At 34.9% G+C, this 17,002-nt stretch overlaps 1 protein-coding gene across 2 annotated transcripts in view; it reads right to left on the bottom strand.

Annotated features, from left to right (window-relative positions):
- Positions 1–17,002, bottom strand: part of TDRD3 (tudor domain containing 3) — a 210,793-nt gene that overhangs the window by 96,151 nt on the left and 97,640 nt on the right. For both annotated transcript variants that reach the window (XM_059042391.2, XM_067016262.1), the window contains one exon: positions 608–768. In XM_059042391.2, the coding sequence (XP_058898374.1) occupies positions 608–768 (161 nt within the window). The remainder of the gene's footprint in view (positions 1–607; positions 769–17,002) is intronic.

Raw genomic sequence — 17,002 nt, 5'->3', positions numbered from 1 at the left:
CTAATGGGGACACTGAGAATAAAGGTGACACTTTCCTCTTGCTTCTCACTGCTTTTCTCCATTCCAACAGGCATGACTCTAAAAACCTCTTATGGAAAATAGCCAAAACAAAGATTTGGAAAATTTTTCCTTATGGAGTTCTTCCTCCTCTTAGAAAGTCGGGTGGCATACAAAACCTCTCTAGCTTCAATCATTTCCCCCAAGAAAACTCATTTGCTTATAAGCTTTTCTAAACTGCTAAACAGCGCAATGGATACAACTAACTGTCAAGGAAGAAACTGTAACATATTTAAAGAAAGTTTTGTTCTGAAAAAATTTTAATGACCTAAAATTTAGTGATAAAATTGAAAAGCTTACTTTGCATGTAAGAACACGTTAAATTTCTGTTTTTAATTATTAACATTAAAAGTAAGGAGCAACTAACTCCATTTTAAACTATGTTTCTTTACAGATAAAGTAAAAATACAAACCCTTTAATTTATTCTGAAAAACTGTATCATGCACTTAAGAGTTCATTCCTTCTTTTCAAAGGTCTTAAAAATAAAATCCAATGTGAACAGTACCTTTAAACACTTGTAACAAATATACACCATAAAGTGCCAATTACCTTATTTTTGACATGTAACTAAATTCTACTGCTGTACAACTTATATGACCATCAGTCATCTGCAAACGCAGCATTCTTGGGGCAGCCTGAGATTCTTCATTATCCTTTGGTGCAGCAACATTGCGAATTTTTTGAATTTGCAAAACACATGGACCTTCAAGCTGTCAAAAGACAAAGGAATAAATATCACTTTTAGCCATAGCTTTGTTTTCACTTAAAATGTTTCTCTTTTCCTTAATGGTTATACTTTATTATTTATAATGATAACTTCAATTAAATAAGTTCAAAATTTAAACTGTTACGTACATCAGCGTGGGGTTTTTTTCTTTTGTACTTAAAGATAAAACTTCAAAAAAGTCTCCTGAAGAATTTTTAAAATATAATTCTGAATTCATTTTCAGAAAATAACAGGAAAAAACTTTAGGGATAAAGTTATTTTTCTGAATTAAATGTATATTAAAAGATGTTTTCAGTCTTATGTGCTCTAAATTGTTCACATATACCCCCCCCGTTCCACCCATGTACATAAACAGACATTCTAGAATTAAAGAAATTGGTAATTTTTTAAGGGACATCAACTTTACAGCAGCAGTTGAAAGGAATGTTTTCTGCTCAAAAATATCAGGTTTAAAGTACACCTTCTTCTGGCATTAAATATATATATATATACATATTCCAAAATTTAAACTATATAAAATCTAAGAAGTGTGAACTATACTTGACTTACTGTCACATTTCCTTTTTAAATGAGTTTAATGCTATGTTGTTATGCATTGGCAGTAAGGAGAATAAACATCCTATCTAGCCATATTTTAATCAAAGACAAAAAAAATTGATGGGCTAACTAGCTATTGAATATTAAGTTAAAAGTTTTTATATAATAAAACACTTATGGTATAACTGGTAAATGAGAGCAAAATCTGCTTACATGTCTGAAAAATAAATTTAACATAAAGTAAACTTTCTACATTATATTATATCCATTTAGTATCATATTTACAAGAAAAAAAAGCTTTTTGTTATAGCCTTTCAAGTAAAATCTTTCTGTATGCATTAGTTTAATTTATATTTTCAGCAAAGAGAAATGTGAAATAACATTTACACAATTTCTTGAGTAAGTATGTTCCGAGGTTGACAAATTTCTACTTCATATTTACCAGTATCTTTCCTGAAAAGGAGTAATTTTGTTATAAATTTAGCCCTAGAGAATATAATTAGAGAAAAGAGATGAAACTTACATCTAATTTTCAAGTATGAAAAAAAAATTCTAAGTTGAAATAAGTCTAAAACCTTTAACAAATGTAGATAAGCTACTAATTCAGGATAAACTTTTTCTTTTACTTTTGCTAATGCCATTAAAATAAAGACATTTAAATTAAACCAGCGGCATGTTACGGTTCTTATAATGCTCATCATTCTCTATATTCTACTACTCCCAATATTTTTAGCATAGACACTGACAAATATTTAGCCTTTGCTTTACTAACCACATATAACTATTTAAATTTAAATTAATTAAAACTGAGTGAAATTAAAAATTCAATTCTTCAGTCACACTGGTCACATTTTGAGTGTTCCATATCTGCACAACACATATACAGACTGTCCTACATCACTGCAAAAAGTTCTATTAGACAATCAGTGGTGATCTAGACTTATGTGTTCCACAATGATACTAAGGAGTGCACATCCATTGAAGTGTGGGAGGAAAACAATTGTTTCTATTTAATTCTTAGTAAGAAAGAAATTAAATGTTCCTAATACTTCATAATCAGAGCAACAAAGGCACTCTCATTCAGTCCATATGACATATAGGTCACAAGGCATCTTTATAGATTTGGGGAAATCTACATCTCAAGGGTGTTGACATGGCAGCTTCACTGATTTGTTTGCTTTCAATGTATTGTGACAAACCAACATTTATTTGTGTGCAGTTAAATGGATATACAGATATTACCTAGTTTTAACCATTAATGATCACAAAATGGACAAGTGGCTTTAAAAGATTCTGCCAAAGAAACAAATTGAAGATAGTGCCAACAACGCAATCACAGAGGGGGAACAGGACCATTTTTGCTGATCTCCTACAACTGGTTGACCATGAGAACAAAAAGCTAGGAATGCTAGGGAGGAACACCTGCTCCCAGATCTTGATGCTTCCTAGCAAGCAGCAAGTTTACTTATTTAATTACTCCAACTCCTGGCCTCTCCATCCCTTTTAGTGAATTAAATAGTGGCCCTGCCAAAAGATATATGTCCACCTGGAACCTGTAAACATAACCCTATATGTGAAAAGGGACTTGGCATACCTAATTAAGATCAGTATCTAAAGATGAGATGATCCCGGATTAGGAGAAATACAATGATGAGCTTCTTTAGAAGAGAAGGGGAAATAAACACAAAGACACTGGGTATAAAGGCCATGGGAAGAAAAAAAATGGGGTAGAAATTGGAGTTACACATCTACAAGCCAAGGAACACCAAAGACTGCCCACAGCTACTGGAAGCTATGAGAGGGGTATGAAACAGACTCTCCTTCAGAGCCTCTGAAAGGAACCAACCCTGCTGACACCTTGATTTTAGACTTCTGTCCCACAGAACTGTGAAAGAATAAATGTCTGTTGTTTTATGCCACCAAGTTTGTGGGAATTTGTTACAAAAGCCTCAGGAAACTAACACATCCATTTATGAAATGACTTATCTGATTGGGAAGAATATACTGTATATTTTGGGCTCATCCTCACCCTTCCTTTCTTGGGATCTAGGTAAGGACCCTGAGGAGGAGGTCCCTACTCAGCCTCTTCACTGGACTGGCACTGCAATAAGTGAGTGTACAAATCTGTCAGGTTTGTGGTTCAATTAATGCATCCATTTGGCTCTCCCACCAAGCCATATCTTCCAAATTAATTTTTATCAGTAGTAAAGTTGAGACTTTGGCACACATCTGCCACTTCTTTCTCAGTCAATTCAGAACCAAAGTAAAAAAGAAGGTACTAATTTATTAGACTCTCCTTAGAAACTCCCAAATTACACACAGTCTTTTTATAATCAATTCTCAATTTGAATCAACAGGCCTTAAGACTAGTTCTACAATTCAAAAAGATTCTATAAGTAAAATTGTAGATATAACGATTTTTTTCATTATTATGTTTACAATATTCAGTTTATTATCCTCTGTAGTCAAAAAACAGGGAAGTACTGGATCTAAATAAAACACAAATAGTAGAATAAAATGTTAAGATCCTAAATCATAACTTTAACCCTGAATCTAAAATCATCTAAAAGAATCCACAAAACTGAATGAGAGTTAACTTCAAAATCCTTGCTCATCTAGTGTCAAGAGCAAACCCAAAGTGAAAAAAGATATCATATTTAAATGAAAATAATAAAAATCAAGGATTAATTTTGCCCAAGATTTCTTTAATGTCTGACTTTTGCCTTTACATGAGCAATAAGGAGCAAGTAAAAGAAATTGCTGTAGGGCTTCCCTGGTGGCACAGTGGTTGAGAGTCCGCCTGCCGATGCAGAGGACGCGGGTTTGTGCCCCAGTCCGGGAAGATCCCACATGCCGCTAAGCGGCTGGGCCCGTGAGCCATGGCCACTGAGCCTGCGCGTCCGGAGCCTGTGCTCCGCAACGGGAGAGGCCACAACAGTTAGAGGCCCATGTACCGCTAAAAAAAAAAAGAAATTACTGTAAAAAATTTAAATAGGTTAGAAGAAAGATCTCTCTCTCTCTTTTTTTTTAACTGATTAGAGAGGTTTTTTTTTTTTTAAATCTTTATTGGAGTATAATTGCTTTACAATGGTGTGTTAGTTTCTGCTTTATAACAAAGTGAATCAGCTATATATATACATATGTTCCCATATCTCTTCCCTCTTGTGTCTCCCTCCCACCCTCCCTATCCCAGCCCTCTAGGTGGTCACAAACCACAGAGCAGAACATCTCTAATTCTAATAAACAATATCAGGTATACACCAGAGATACCCTCTGGGGCCAGAAAAAAGTCATCCAGGTTTCATTCCTTCCTTTCCGTAGATAGATGGACCTCTCTATCATCTGAACTCCTAACTAGTCATATCAATTGATATGGAATGTCAGATTTAAATGACTGTATTAGTTTATTAATTTATTGATCATATTAAGTAACATTCTTGTTTACAATCAGACTCTCCAAAGTTTCGAGGACGTGGAACCACTTATCTATAGTCTGATCACACCTAGATAAACGGTTAAAACTGAGAATTTTAGAGGAATCAAGAAACTACCTAAATTTAGACATTCTATGATACTATGAAAAATCTGCCAGCCAGTTCTTTTTATAATCTTATCCATTTCCTTGAGAAATAAATTTCTCACTCTATCTATACCTAACAACATAAGTATCACATTTTCCATCAACCCTAGAAATGGGGCCATATACTCAGAAGGAATCTTTGAGTATGATTAAGTTCTGATAAATCGTCCATCATATTGCAAAGTGGGTTAAAACTAAGAGAATAAAAAAGTTTCATTTTCCACAGTCCTTTTTAAGTACTTAAAATCATAATTTATTTCTTTACTCTGTTACTACTTCCAAATGCATTTCCAGTGGCTTCAGTAGAAATTTTCTAGGGCTCATTTTTTCATCCACTCATATTTATATCAAGAGAAGTTTTTGCTGGACTATTCACATCTCTACCTGAGGATCCAAGCAACTTGGTAATGATTCAAGTAAGTTGCCTTGGAATATGAAATAGTGGTTCTGCTTACAGCTACTTTAAAAGCCTGAAGGATAAATTTTTATGACGCCCTCTTTCTCATCTACTTCTTTGCTCTGTTGAAATAACTCAATATCATTTTAACAAAATTTGATATTAATAAACATGGGGGTGGGACAGGAAGAAATCAGAAAACAAGTATCATTTGTCACACCCTATACCATCCTAAGGATAGTATCAGACTCAAGAAAACTGGAACAAAAGAGAATTGTTTATTAATGTTAGAAATTTCAGAACTTTTCCATGTCACCCATGCATGCATCTATGGTAAGCCTCAATTTGGAGGACATTTTCCTCCAGAGAAAATCTATGTTTGCTTCTGATCAAAACAACACTGCAATTGAGAGCCTCAGCTTTTGGCTTGTGGAAAAGCAGCAAAGTTAACCTTAGCCAGAATCTCAACTCACTGTTAGTTAGTAGCACCACACTAGCTCCATAATCCTTTCTATCAGCTTTCCTGATTCAGATGCCGAAGATTTCCATGCAGAAAGATAAAGAAATATAAAATTACAAGAAAATATGATACAATGAAATAAGCTACAAAACCTGAGAATCATAAAAATATTAATTTTTTAAAAAAATGTAAGACTCTAAGGAGTTGAGAATTTGGAATTTTCAAACACAGACTATAAAACAATAAGCCTAATCTAGAGAATTTATATAGAACTGTGAACCTAACAACTAGAGAAAAAATATTCCCCTTAAGCAAGCATGTGACATATAAACATTTATCAAGCCATAATGTAAGTCTCTATAAAGTTTCAAATACAGCTATCTTTCAATCCAAATTCTTTGATCACAATATAACTGAATTAGAAATCTGTAACAAAAAGAAAAAAAAAGATAATATTCTATTATTAAAACAAAGAAGAAATCTTAATATAAACTGAAAAATATTTAGGACCAAATGATAACAAAAATACCATGTGTAAAACCTTTGGGATATAGTTAAAGCAATGGTAGAAGAAAAATTAATAGTCTCGGGATGCTTATATTAGAAAACAAAGTAAATAAATGAGTCGAACTAACAAGTTGGGAAAAGAACAACAGAATGAGTTCAAATAAGGTACAAGAAAGAAGAAAATAAAGATAAATTAATGAAATAGCAAACTAAAAATACAATAAAGAGGGTTAACAAAGTCTAGCGTTGGTTCTTTGCAAAGACTGATGAAACTGATACTGAGCAAGACTGACCAGGAAGCAAAGAGTAATAATGCAAATAAACAATCTAAGGAGTAATAATAATAATAAAAACACAAAGATACTTTCAGCAGCAATGAAAAAACAATGAGACCTATGAATACCAATCTAAATGTCCATCAACTAGAGAATGGAAAGGAAAAAGTAAAGTCCATACAATGGAATACTACTTAGCAATAAATAGTAACAAACTACTGATACATGCTACATCATGGATTCACCTCAAAAACATGACAGTAAGTGAAAGAAGCCAAATACAACAAAGTATATATTGTGTGATCTCATTCATGTGAAGTGTCAACAAAAGGCATATTTATAGAGAAAACGTAAAAGAATACACAGATGTATTATTAAGAACAATAAGTACAAGATAGCAAATTTAAGATTAGCATATAATTATTGGTTACCTTTTTATGTACCACTCACAGAGAAAAAAACAGTAATTTTTTTAAAAAACACCACTTACAACAACAAAAATAGGAAGTTCTGAGCATAAAGCTTGCATATAGATACACAGCCTATATACTTTCAACAAATTATAAAACTTTATGGACAAAACTAAATAAATGAAGAGATATATCCAAAGGTGTGCTGGAGCCAGCTCAGGCCAGTTCACAAGTGCCTGTTATGAGCACTTCTTCCCAATTCCAGCTTTGGTGATTTCATAGTATAGCTTATAATCAGCCACTGCAGGAATTTTTATATTACAAATAGTGGCAACTACTACATATTAGGGCTTTATTTTTTCCTCTTCAGAGAGGCAGCTTACCAGCATTTCACTTGTAATTAGTTATCATAAAGATGTCAATTGTCTTCAAGCTGATATGCAGATTCAATGCAATTTCATTCAAAACTCTGACCCATTTTAAGAAACTTGATCATTTGATTCTAAAATGTATATTGGGGAAGGCGGTCATCAGGGACAGAATAGCCTGAGGAAGAATAATGTATGTTACAACCAAAAGATTAGAAAAATTTGATAATATCAAGTGCCACAAAAGACATGGATCAATGGGATCTCACATACACTACTGAAAGTAATACAAATTGGTACAACCACTTTGAAAAATAATTTCGCATTATCTGGTAAAGCTGAACACTGGTTTACTCTAGCATACAATAATTCAATTCCTGGTTATATTCCCTAAAGAAACTCTTACACACATGCATCAGAAAAAATATACAAGTTTGTTCCTAGATGTAGTAGTAGTGCATCTATTATTTAAAGAAAAAAAGAAAGAAGGAAAAAGAAACACATCTAAATATCCATCAACATGAGAATGAATAAGTAAATTATGGTATATTTAGATAGCTTAATATTATATAAAAGTGAAAATGAATGAATATTAGGTATATACAACATGGATATATGTTACAGCCATCACACTGAATGATAAAAGCAAGTTACAGTAGACAATCTGTTAACATTTTGTAAAGCTTAAAAACAAAACAGTAGGACCTCCCTGGTGGCTCAGTGGTTAAAAATCCACCTACCAATGCAGGGGACATGGGTTTGAGCCCTGATCCGGGAAGATCCCACATGCCGCGGAGCAACTAGGCCCATGCACCTCAACTACTGAGTCTGCACTCTAGAGCCCGCGTGCCACAACTACTGAAGCCCACGTGCCTAGAGCCCGTGCTCCGCAACAAGAGCAGCCACTGAAATGAGAAGCCCGCGCATCACAAGCAAGAGTAGCCCCCGCTCACCGCAACTACAGAAAAGCCCATGTGTAGCAGCCAAGACCCAACGCAGCCAAAAATAAATAAATTAATTTATTTATTTTTTTTAAAGAAACCTCTCTCTTAAAAACAAAACATATTATACAGAAATAACTACATATGTAACTAAAATATTTCTTCTGTAGGTCAAGAAAAGCTGAAGTGAAAATTCACAACAATCATTTCTTGGTGTTTGGGAGAGGAAGAGGTAGGACAGTATGGTATTGTAACGTTCTAGTTCTTACATCAGGCTGAGGCTTCACAGGTGCTCACCTCATTTTTAAGCTTCAAAAGAGATATGTTTGTATATATCCAATATTACATTAAAATTGCTCAAATAATTTACATAACATTTTGAAATTAAGACATTGGATAGTTCACAGAAGTGTCAGGAGTATTAGAGAACTAAGTCTGTAGCCTTCACAGCAAGAATAACAGTGAAAATCAAACCACAGACTAGTTTAATGGCAGTAGTATGTTGATGAAACAGTTTGGGATACGAAGGGTAGAGAAGAAGCCCTTATTTGTAGCATTTGCCAATTTCCATGGCTGATTTCAACTACTCACCTCTAAACAGGGAAGAGATGCTGACATTCAGCCTTCATGAGTTGGAACAAGCTAGATTCAGCACACTCAAGCATCTAGCTCTACACCTTGTACTATCAATCTCACTAGCCCTGGACACTGACCCCAGCACTGCTGGTAGCTATTACCCTAGAAACTCAATACTGCTGTAGCTTCTGCCACTACCAGAGAGGATTCACCACAGTTCCTGCTTTTTTGTGTGACTAACCCATGTCCTATGCAGCTATACCTGAACTAGTAAAGCTGAGGTACATGTGCACAGATAGGTGCAAAGGAGGCTGGGGAAAAAGTATCTGGCATTTTCTTCTCCACCACCAAGACTTTGAAAATGGGAAATTCCCCCAAACAAAGGAAGAGAATTCAGGTTCTAGGAAGTATAAATGATAACTTATTTATCTTCATCAGGAAAGATTTTGTCAAGGTCTATCGTCTATAGTTTGTATAATAAAAAACCTTTGTGGGGGTAGTTTTATTTTCTAAATATAAATAATACGTGTATGTGTATATGCATGTGTATACATATATAACCTTTATACACACACCAGATACACTCTCCCACCGTAAGATGTTAAACATGCCCCCAAATGGGGATTTACCTATTATTCCCTTATTGAGAATTACAAGTCTAAAAACTAACAGTCTAGCAAGAAGAAAAGCAACCTCTCCACATCATCTCACTAAGCTTAACAAGCTGAGAAGGCTGCCCCTCCCTTGTATGTACTTCTGAAATAGCATTTGTTCCACTATACTGACATTGTTGGTTTCTTGATCTCTTACTAGGGTATATGCTTCAAGAAGGCAGGGGCTGTCCTGTTGATCTCTGCAGCCCCTTCACTTAGCACATATATACATTCAAAAATTGCTTGATAAAGAAGTTACCTTGTATTTTTACTATAATTTATTTAGCACTTACTAGATACACCAGAAAATGTGGCAGGATTTTTACATGTTATTTTATTTTATAAATTTATTTACTTATTTATTTTATTTTTGGCTGCACTGGGTATTTGTTGCTACGCATGGGCTTTCTCTAGTTGCGGCGAGCGGGGGCTACTCTTCGTTGTGGTGCACACGCTTCTCATTGTAGTGGCTTCTCTTGTTGCAGAGCAAGGGCTCTAGGAGCATGAGTTTCAGTAGTTGTGGCTCACAGACTCTAGAGTGCAGGCTCAGCAGCTGTGGTGCACAGGCTTAGTTGCTCCACGGCATGTGGGATCTTCCCGGACCAGGGCTCGAACCCATGTCCCCTGCATTGACAGGTGGATTCTCAACCACTGCGCCACCAGGGAAGTCCTACATAAGTTATTAAATTTACCTCCAGAACTAAAAAGTATATTAGAATCATTTGTGTGTCTTAAATGAGAAAATTGAGAGCAGAGGATAAAGTATTTTGACAGAGGTTATCCAGCCAGTAAGAGGTAGAATTAGAATTCAAACTCAGATATACCACACACCAAAGTCTGTCTTCTTTGTTTCATACATTCTAAAACTATGATAAAATTTGTTACATACTAAAAACATGCAGGTATAAAGGGCAGTGGGAATATTAACTCTTAAAAATTAATTCTGTTCAAAAGAGGTCAAGAAAATTAGAAGAGAAGTGGCATTCAAGTTGGAATCTGAAGACTAAATAGCAGTTTGCCCGACAGCAGAGGGAAGAACATTCCATTCACATGGCAATTATTAAGGCCCTGTAGCAACAAAAGACTATGATTTTAGAAAAGCTGCAGTTCCCTCATCTCTAAAGTAAAATAGAGGTTGGTAACGATTTCTATTTTTCAATACTGTTCTAAAGATTACACAGATTATTTAACATGGGACCTGGCACAAAGTAGGTTCTCAATAAAGAGAAAGAGAAGAAGTGTTTACTGAAAACCAGGGTTCTCCTAGGTAAGTTAGGGGCTTGTACCAATAAAGGTCAAGAAGAAAGCAGGTTAAAAGCAAAAGGAACATTGAAAGAAATAGAAAGAAATAGCTTTGGGAAGGTAGTCTCTAATCCTGATCTCAAATTTTTTCCATTGATATTCATATACGTCAAGAGAGTTTAAATGGATAAATAAATAATAATAAATGAAAAACTTCCTGAATCATAAATATGGTGGTATACCTACTTGAAGATCTAAAAGGTTCTACCCCTTAGAAATTTTAAAAACAGGGTTTTATAAATGTCTATTAATAGACAAAAAGACAACGTAATATTGAATAGGTTTTCCCAAACTTGAGATTGCCTGAAAAAACATCAATTTATACATCAAAGTAACAGCACAGCAGATAATTTGCTCTTATTCAATCAGGGCAATTACAGGCAATCAATTACAAGAAAAACATTGTGGGACTCCAGTCAAAAGTAACACTTCTTTCAATGTGTAATTTGCCTATTTCCATCCTTCACACTATCACTTTTCCTTTTTTGGGAGAATTAGAAAAAAAAAAAGTGAAGTTTGTTTTTTCAATTATCATTAGAGTATTTAATATATATTCTATATACTGTTTTGTGCAGTTGTTTTTAAACTACACATAAGTCCTACTAATAATTACCAATAAGCACTTGTAAATAAAGCACAGTAATATCAGAATTTTAGTAATCCATTTTTCTAAAATTAAAAGTGCATGTTTAATTTGAATAACTCACTAAAAGAAACACTGGTAGATTGTATTATTTATTAACATACATAAAACATGACACAATTTATTTAACTTAAAATATTTTTCAATTATTTTTTTTCTGAAAACATCCAAGTTCTATATTGTCTGAGGGTGAGAGGGCATTCATTTTGAATTTTAAGACAGTAAAGCCATCTTGTGGTTGATGTTGGTGTTGCTGAGGCTTTGAGAAGGTCACTTCTATCCGGAAAAATTAGGCCTTTAATCACAGTTTCACATTTAAAAATGCATATACAACCTGTCAGTCCTAAAACTTAGATGAAAAATATAAACACAGATCTGGAAAGCCTTTCCTGTTAGGGCTTCCCAGTAATGCATTAAAGTCCTCACACAGCTGGACTGGTAATAAAGCATTTTTACATTAACCTATATTTTATAATTAACTTCTACACCTTGGTTCAGAGGCTAAAGCTATGAAAATAACTACCACAAAACATTAAACTTGGAGAAGAATATGAAAAATATTAAACAGCTTTATAGGAAGCATAGTTTTACTTCCATTTTGTCATGACTTCTTTCCATGATTTTTACCTTTCAAGCTAAATATTCCAGGACCTTGTACTATCTAGATATACAAAGCCTGCCCTGAAAAACTCAGAAGTTGCAGCATATAGCTTCCTTGGCACATCCTGCTCCACTCTAAAATCCTTTATGGCCTAAGAGTCAAACATAAACTGCTTATGGGAAAATCTAGCTTAGGCTTAGACGTGGAGAAAAGTGTCATCTTCCCACTCTCACTACTTTTTAAATTTGTCTGAAACCTTTGTATCAAGGTTACAAGCAATCTTATGGAGAAAATATGGAAACTGCAAAATAATATTAAGAAGAGAATGGGAGGAAAGAATGTGAACAAACCTATTACATTAATTACTAACAAAGTTATTGCATTTTTGGCCATCCTACTTCCTCACAAAATAATCAGTGATAACTAACAGAATTATTAAGACTTCAGTTTCAAACTTCAGATGACAATGCCCTTCTGAAGGTTCCAGTTTGTCTTAGGACAAAACAGATGTAAATACAATGTTCCAGGATTAACTGTCTTCTCCTAACTACATACCTATCATCTCTCCTACCTGATCATAGCTCTCTCCACACTTCCTTTCCAAATGCTGTTATCTAAGTCTTATTAATTATGATAATAACAATACACAGCATGTAAGCATTTACTTTTGGCCTCTCAGGAGAAGTTTGAAGACTCCTCTCTACATTCCTTTAAGCTACTTCTAAAGAGGATTACTGCTCTGTCTTGCAGAATCTCTAGAACATTGGATGGAGCCTCCGCCTAATGAATAAGCTTCCAAGGGGGATGGAAGACACAGGACTACGGCTCTTTTAAAGGACCCACACAAAACTAATGGAAGTAACTCCTAAAAAGACAGCCTCCTCTCTTCTCTTGCTTATTAAGGATTTGCTTCTTAAACACTGGGGCAAATGCTCTCCAATTCTTTTTCCTTTGGCTTTCTTTCTTAGGAGTGGTAGTATCACAGGCAGGCATGGAACTTAGTAGAAATAGAGCAGGAATTTGACCTACTTTGATTCTATTATACTAAGATCAACCTAGCTCAAGTGATAAAGTTCTGCATTAGTGGCTAGGGCTAAAACACAGTCAATAATGAAGTATCCATTTGCCTTACTTCATTTACTGCATTCCCTTGGAGATCTCTAAGTAACAAGATAACAAACTGAGGTAATAAACATGCACTCTTAGATCTCCAGAACAAAAATACCATCCTAAATGTCTCAAAATGCTCAATACTTGCCATATACTACATTTAAGATGTCACATAGATTAACATCATTTAATGCTTCAATATCATAAGGGACATAAGATTTGAATGATAAGAAAATTAAAGTCTGGAAAGATTAAATAACTACCAGAAGTCACAAAAACATAATAAGCAGAAGAATGAGTATTTAAATCCAGCCCAATAATTCTAAAATCTGTATCTGTCCAATATGTTACCAGCCCCTACTGTTTTATTCTCCCTCTCCACATCATATCTGACTGAAGCACATCAAAACCACACTCTGCTTCTGGGACATCTAGTCTATCTCACACTTTAAATTTTCTGTCTAAATTAGTTTTTGCAAAATTAGTTTCTAGTATGATCTATTTGGAAAATCACTAGGTAATACAGTTCTTTCATTCATTCATTATTTTTTTACTATTAAAAGAAAATTAGAAAACAATATTATTTTATACCAAAATTTGACATGTTCAAGTAATAGGAAGATTACTTATTCAAATACTCTGCTTATCTTATGCACAGATTAAAATAAAATTTATTTTAAATTTTTTATTTAAAATTTATTTTAAATAAGAACTATTACATAATTTTAGTGTCTAGACCCATGTCTTAATGATTCTGTGTCACCATTAACATGATGAAGTGCTGGGTAATAAAGCTTTCCAATAAAGGCACAAATAAAGCAACTTTTACTGTATTAGTCTTATTTTACAGACAAAGACGCACAAGTAATTCAGTTCAAAAATACACTTTAAAGATTTACTTTTGCCTGAAAGTAGTTATATTTTTATATAATGTATGAAGTTTTAACCAAAGGCAAATAAAATGAGTAATTCCCGTGCATTGGCTTCTAAAAATTCTATTAAAATTATTTTTCAGAACATTTTCATGAATACTGTAAAGAGAATTATATTTGGCATCTGAAGGAAAAATATAAATGGGAAGAGCAGAAAGGGGATATCTCACTCTACTTCTGTTTCACATGAACAGAGCTTACTTTCTATCTTTTCATTTTATGTATAAACTAAATCTACATCAGCATTAAAAATATTCAAAGGATAAAATTTGGCAGAGAAAATTCTAGATTCAAATATTCTAAGTTATATTTTATTTTTGTTAGCTACATTCAAAGGAAATTCTGAAGAGACCACGTATAAAACTTTGTGAGAAGATGGCAGAGTAGAAGGGTGTGTGCTCACTCCCCCTTGAGAGAGCACCAGAATCACAGCTAACTGCTACAAAATCTACAGGAAGACACTGGAACTCACCAAAAAAGATACGCCACATCCGAAGACAAAGGAGAAGGCAAAATGAGACAGTAGGAGGGTCACAATCACAATAAAGTCAAATCCCATAACTGCTGGGTAGGTGACTCACAAACTGGAGAACACTTATACCACAGAAGTTGACCCACTGGAGTGAAGGTTCTGAGCCCCACATCAGTCTTCCCAACCTGGGGGTCCGGCAACAGGAGGAGAAATTCCTAGAGAATCAGACTTTGAAGGCTAGCGGGATTTGATTGCAGAACTTTGAGAAGACAGGGGGAAAAAGAGACTCCACTCTTGTAGGGCACACACAAAATAGTGTGTGTATCATGACGCAGGGGGAAGGAGAAGTGGACCCATAGGAGAATGAACCAGACCTACCTGCTAGTGTTGGAGGGTGTCCTGCAGAGGTGGGGGGTGGCTGTGACTCACCACAGGGAAAGGACACTGGCAGCAGAAGTTCTGGAAGGTACTCCTTGGCGTGAGCCCTGCTGGATCTGCCATTAGCCCCACCAAATAGCCTGTCGGCTCCGGTGCTGGGTCACCTCAGACCAAACAACCAACAGGGAGGGAACTCAGCCCCACCCATCAGCAGACAAGCGGTTTAAAGTTTTACTGAGTTCTGCCACCAGAGCAACACCCAGCTCTACCCACCACCAGTCCCTCCATTAGGAAGCTTGCACAAACCTCTTAGCCTCATCCACAAAAGGGTAGACAGCAAAAGCAAAAAGAACTACAATCCTGCACCTGTGCAACGAAAACCATATTTATAGAAAGACAGACAACATGAAAAGGCAGAGGACTATGTACCAGATGAAGGAACAAGATAAAACCCCAGAAAAACAACTAAATGAAGTGGAGATAGGAAACCCTCCAGAAAAAGAATTCAGAATAATGATAGTGAAGATGATCCAGGACCTCAGAAAAAGAATGGCAGGAAAGATCGAGAAGATGCAAGAAATGTTTAACAAACACCTAGAAGAATTAAAGAACATACAAACAAAGATGAACAATACAATAATTGAAATGAAACCTACACTAGAAGGAATCAATAGCAGAATAAATGTGGCAGAAGAACAGATAAGTGACCTGGAAGGCAGAATGGTGAAATTTACTGCTGTGTAACAGAATAAAGAAAAAAGAATGAAAATAAATGAAGACAGCCTAAGAGACCTCTGGGACAACATTAAATGCACCAACATTCACATTAGGGGGGGTCCCAAAAGGAGAAGAGAGACAGAAAGGACCCGAGAAAATATTTGAAGATATTACAGTCAAAAACTTCCCTAACACGGGAAAGGAAACAGCCCCCCAAGTACAGGAAGTGCAGAGTCCCAGGCAGGATAAAGCAAGGAGAAACATGCTGAGATACATAATAATCAAACTGACAAATAATAAAGAAAAAGAAAAATTATTAAAAGCAGCAAGGGAAAAACAACAAATAACATACAAAGGAACTCCCACTCCCATAAGGTTAACAGCTGATTTCTCGGTAGAAACTCTACAAGCCAGAAAGAAGTGGCACAATATATTTAAAGTGATTAAAGGGAAGAACCTACAACCAAGATTACTCTACCTGAAAAGGATCTCATTCAGATTCGACAGAGAAATCAAAAGCTTTACAGACAAGCAAAAGCTAAGAGAATTCAGCACCACCAAACCAGGTCTACAACAAAGGAACTTTGTTCCTTTGTAGAAGTTCCAAAGGAACTTCTCTAAGTGGGAAACACAAGAGAAGAAATGGATCTACAAAAAACAAACCCAAAACAATTATGAAAATGGGAACAGGAACATACATATCAATAATAACCTTAAATGTGAATGGATTAATTGCTCCAACCAAAAGAAACAGGCTCGCTGAATGGATACAAACATAAGACGCATATATATGCTGTCTACAAGAGACACACTTCAGACCTAGAAACACATACAGAATGAAAGTGAGGGGATGGAAAAAGATATCCCAAGCAAATGGAAATCAAAAGAAAGCTGGAGTAGCAATACTCATATCAGATAAAATAGACTTTAAAATAAAGAATGTTACAAGAGACAAGGAAGGATACTATATAATGATCAACGGATCAATCCAAGAAGATATAACAATTATAAATATATATGCACCCAACACAGGAGCACCTCAATATATAAGGCAAATGCTAACAGCTATAAAAGAAGAAATCAACAGTAACACAATATTAGTGGGGGACTTCAACACCTCACTTACACCAATGGACAGATCATCCAGATGGAAAATTAATAAGGAAACATAAGCTTTAAATGATACAATAGACCAGATAGATTTAATTGATATTTATAGGATACTCCATCCAAAAACAGCAGATTACACTTTCTGCTCAAGTGCACACAGAACATTCTCCAGGATAGATGACATTTGGGGTCACAAATCAAGCCTCGGTAAATTTAAGAATATTGAAATCATATCAAGCATCTTTTCA

This window comes from Kogia breviceps, chromosome 16 (assembly GCF_026419965.1).
Source record: "Kogia breviceps isolate mKogBre1 chromosome 16, mKogBre1 haplotype 1, whole genome shotgun sequence".
NCBI lineage: Eukaryota > Metazoa > Chordata > Mammalia > Artiodactyla > Physeteridae > Kogia > Kogia breviceps.
This window is presented reverse-complemented; position numbering and strand designations above follow the sequence as displayed.